General features: G+C 38.5%; 1 protein-coding gene across 1 annotated transcript; it reads left to right on the forward strand.

Annotated features, from left to right (window-relative positions):
* The first annotated feature begins 3,415 nt into the window (after positions 1-3,415).
* LOC137257567 (uncharacterized) lies at positions 3,416-4,541 on the forward strand. The gene is made up of 2 exons (XM_067794891.1): positions 3,416-3,953; positions 4,135-4,541. Exons 1-2 carry the CDS (start codon positions 3,416-3,418, stop codon positions 4,539-4,541), a joined length of 945 nt encoding a protein of 314 aa, XP_067650992.1.
* Positions 4,542-4,786: the final 245 nt, after the last annotated feature.

Raw genomic sequence — 4,786 nt, forward strand, 5'->3', positions numbered from 1 at the left:
GCTCGCTTGAACGTCCCTCGTCGATATAACACCCAATAAACACTCACCCGCCTCCGACTCTGCATGCAGTTTAGTGTGTTAGATATACCTGTTAGTCCCCCTACCCCTTCCGAATCCCCCCTCCCCCCAGACAGACAGACAGACAGACAGAGAGACAGACAGACAGACACACACACACACACACACACACACACACACACACACACACACACACACACACACACACACACACACACACACACACACACGAAAAGACATGATACAGAGGACAGTAAGAGATTTTAAATTGATTATGTATAAGGACGGATATTATTATCGTCATTTAGCTATGATTTGTCAATTCTTTCTCGGGTTATCGCACTAACAATTTTTATACTGACAAAATCCTGAGCGTTTTGTTGTAACCTTGCAAAGTATCTCACGGAACTTCAATTTAACTAGTGTCGTTGAATCTGGCCAATACGATATTTGAACAAAACTTTCTTGAATTATCACCCTAACAAGTTTATATGATGTATGAAATACAACGAAAATAAAAGACATGCGTATTTACGAGTGATTAAAACTGTTATTACAATTTAGGTAAATATCAATTACATTTTACGCAACTAAAATTGTCACAATTTACGTGAATGTTTATTACAATTTGCGTATTACACCTTACGTCAAGTCTATTTCAATTTGCTGCAAGTATTGCAATCTGCGTTTTTATAATAATTTGCGTCCTGGACACCTCTTAAAGTAATCACTCTTCATTATGGATAGGTTCTTCTTAAATTTGAGCACACTAAAATTGGAAAAAAATCCTAGTCCGACATAACACTTTTACAACATGAATGTAAATGAAAACAACCCATGAACAGTCAATAAACAGAAAAAGCTTTCCTTTCTGTGCAGAAAAGTTACAACCCTCTTATAAGAGGAGCAAGTGGTTCAGTTAACATTGGAGGAAACAAAAACACTGGACAAGACTGATTCCCAGTGTGGTTTGTGATTGTTTTGTAAACAGCTAGCACGAAGCGACTCTTCGAGACTAAGGATAATTATTTGGATGAACTGAAAATTATGAAGTAATAGGAAGATATACAGCCTCACATAATGTAGATCATTTAGGTGAAGCCCATGAACACAAACATAAAGGCGGTTTTGAGATTTAAATCCATCATCAAATGCTTCTGGAACACCAGAAGGATGCACGGCCAGTATACGAAATTTGAAGAACGAAATTACCTACCTGAGTGAACGATAATAAGCACAGATGACGATCTTGATCACCTTGACTAAGTTGATTTTCTACTACTGACAGTCGATATCTGCCTCTTATTTGGCGTTTGAAATATGATAATGAATGACCATGCCAGGAAATGCGTCACAGTCCAAGACTCCACAACTGATCGATACATCCATCACTAATATAAATGGCGTTCATTAACTGTATACAGTCGGATATTAACATTTGTTTGTCAGATTAATTGAGAAAATGGACAATGAGGCATAGTTCTTGATTAAATGATGGTTGGGGATAAAGGATTCACAGGCTTCAGTGATACAATACAGTGTTTTTCCATGTTTATTTAGAATGCGTGTTAAATTGGTAACACTAAATTGTATTTAAAACCTTGAATTTAACTCAGATTACATTATACACTTACAAATAGATAACTAAGATTTATCTATTGTCATAAACACTCTTAGTTTGTAACTGGCGATGGACGTGAATTGTGAGACTAAACTGCTTCTTGTCCTCCTGCACGGGTATCGTAAGACTTCGCTCATAATGTTAATTACTAGTTTCACTTGTGAAGACCTCAATCGGAGATAATTTTCTCACAGGTCGTGGGGAAAGGACATAACCATCATTTAGAATTAGGACCAATGCTCAGATCACCATTCACTGGACTATCTGATCTCACAACAGCATGTGAAATATGGCAAGCAGAGGCTTCTGTGTATTTCATGTCTTTGAACAATGTGGATAGCCAATAGTGAAACATGTCGCCTTATGATAGGAAATGAAAGCGTCATAAAAAGTATCAAATTTCATTTCTAGTTTGTTAACAAACAGATAAACACAGAACAAGGTCTTTATCAGGCGTTAGTGTTTGTATATAAGAACAATTAATTGAAATGCTCAGACAGAGGTTGACTGGAACCTTTAAAAGAAATAAATTACAAATATGTTGAATTGTTAAAAATTTAATTCAGTATTCAGCTATTTATTTTTCTCCTTGTGTGTGTGTGTATATTTTTGGCAACAGCATACTTTTTTGCGCAATGACTAGAAGTTGTCACAATAATCTCACTTGCAACTGAATTACATCATACATACATACGTTACTGTTTTTTCCCCTCGATCAGGATGTCAGTCTCATCAAATTATCAATCGTGTCATCATTCTCAGCTCCCTTGCGAGCATACAACTCTTGCAGCCATTAGGCGCACAAGGTTATTGCGGCTGTTCCTTCCTTCCTTACGAGGTATAACAAACCACTTCAATACTTAGGAGAAAATATTCAGTTTTAGCACACAAAAAATTGATACATTTGGATTTTGGTATGCCGAGGGATGTATCTCTGGGCATGGAACAGGATATCATGAACAGCGGTTAAGATTCGCGATAAGCTATATTTAGTTACATAAAGCCCTGATATGCTACATTCTGTCATACAATAAACAAACATGGCAACCATGGAAACGCCGTGAATCGCACGTGTGCTAACGTTTACTGGTCTGAAACGTATTTTGTCAGAAAGCTGAGTCTTTGGGGTATCTTATGATACCAAATACATCGTACTCGGTGCATTCCATGCTTAGCAGTTAAGAAAGATGCGAGGCTAAACATAGAATTTTCAAGAAGAATAGCAACAAGGGGGATTACTGTGACCTTGATCTTTGACCTTGTCCTTATTGCTTTACACGGTTCGGTAGGAAGATATATTCCTTGATATATATTTATATATAGCTGTTATGTTCTCTGAAAAATATTGTGGTGACCATGGAAACGCACCAAAATGATATATTGCGTGACACTTTCAAGTCTTGCAACTTTGGTTTTGTAAAACTAGAGATTAAAGTCTGAATAGTTCCAAATATGTCTCAATGTTTCAATGTTTTACATCAAGCGTCACTGCTCTATATGCAACACATTTACATTTCAGAAAGTAGGTGAGTAAAGTGTCTTTTCATTACAGATAACCCACAGCTGAAACAGCAAATAGTGTCTTTCATACTTTTGAGTCTGAAGAATTGTGAACCAGCAATTAGCCATGCTTCATCATGGCTGATTGTAACGATCATTGTTGCAGTCAACGATTGGATAAGAACGGAATCCAGAAACTTTATTATTTACTGTTGAAAATGTTAACTTGTTTGAGTGGCATTTTAGAAGTTGAGGTGTACAAATAGGACAAATTGTATGGATAACAACTTCTTTATAGCCTGCATCAACTCCACCTATTTCACCTGGGGTGATGCCATCTATGAGCAAGTCCATGGACTACCTATGGGCTCCCCACTATCCCCCATCCTGACGGAAATTTATGTGACCGACCTTGAAGATAAGGCTCTAGAAACAGCACCCTTCAAACCCTCCTGCTGGTACCGCAATGTGGATGACACCTTCGTTGTCCTTCAGCCTGAGCAAGATCCCATTCAGCTTCTCGCCCATCTCAACGAACTACATCCCCGCATCAAATTCACCATTGAAGCAGAGCACAACAACCAACTACCTTTACTCGATGTCCTTGTATCCCGCACCTCCTGTAACCAACTTCAGACCTCTGTGTACAGGAAACCTACCCATACGGATCAATACATCCACTACATCCACAAGTCAAACCATCCCCCCAAAGTCAAGACCGGCGTCATCTCTACATTGACCAGAAGAGCCAAAAACATCTGCTCAACCAATCTACATGAAGAAATTGAACACCTGAGGAAAGTCTTTGTAGAACGTAACCACTACCCGCCTGAAATAGTCAACCGAACCATTGAAGCCACACTGTCAAGCCCCTACTAAAAGACCTAAACCAGCATCAACCCCAATCTACATATCCATTCCCTACGTTGGCGAAATATCGCATCAGATCAACCGGCTCTTGAAACAACAAGCTAACATTGACACAACCTTCTCAGCATTCCCTTGCCTCAACAACCTCCTCAATGCCAACGGAAGAAAACAAACCACATTCAACAGCAACAACCCGAAATGTGTTATATATAAAATTAACTGTGATTGTGGTCAGAGCTACATTGGTGAAACATCACGACCCATCAAAACCCAAGTCAAAGAACATCGCACCTCTGTTACTAACTCGGACAGCAAATCAGCCATCTCGGACCACATCAAAGAAAACCCTAATCATCAAATAGAGTGGTCTGACATCACAATCCTAGCCAACAACCAAACGGACTTCACCAAACGCAAACTCACCGAAGCCATTCACATCAAACGCCACAAGCCCACCATCAACCGTGACCGAGGATACTTCATTCCATCTGCTTATGATGCACTCCTCTACCAAGCCCAATCTATTGCATAAACATCTCATCCTCCGTCATTGTACCCCCCCCCCCCTTTATTTGTACATGTCTGGCTTCCATTCACTATCCTTTGTCTTCTACTCGCTTCTCCAGCTTTCTGTCTCTCCAATTATGGTATTATGTTGCTCCGGTTATCAATTGTGTTTTCTTTGTATACTATGTTATCCCATTGTTTATATATATATATATATATATATATATATATATATATATATATATATATATATATATATATATATATATA

The sequence above is a fragment of the Haliotis asinina genome, chromosome 12, assembly GCF_037392515.1.
Source record: "Haliotis asinina isolate JCU_RB_2024 chromosome 12, JCU_Hal_asi_v2, whole genome shotgun sequence".
Taxonomy (NCBI): domain Eukaryota; kingdom Metazoa; phylum Mollusca; class Gastropoda; order Lepetellida; family Haliotidae; genus Haliotis; species Haliotis asinina.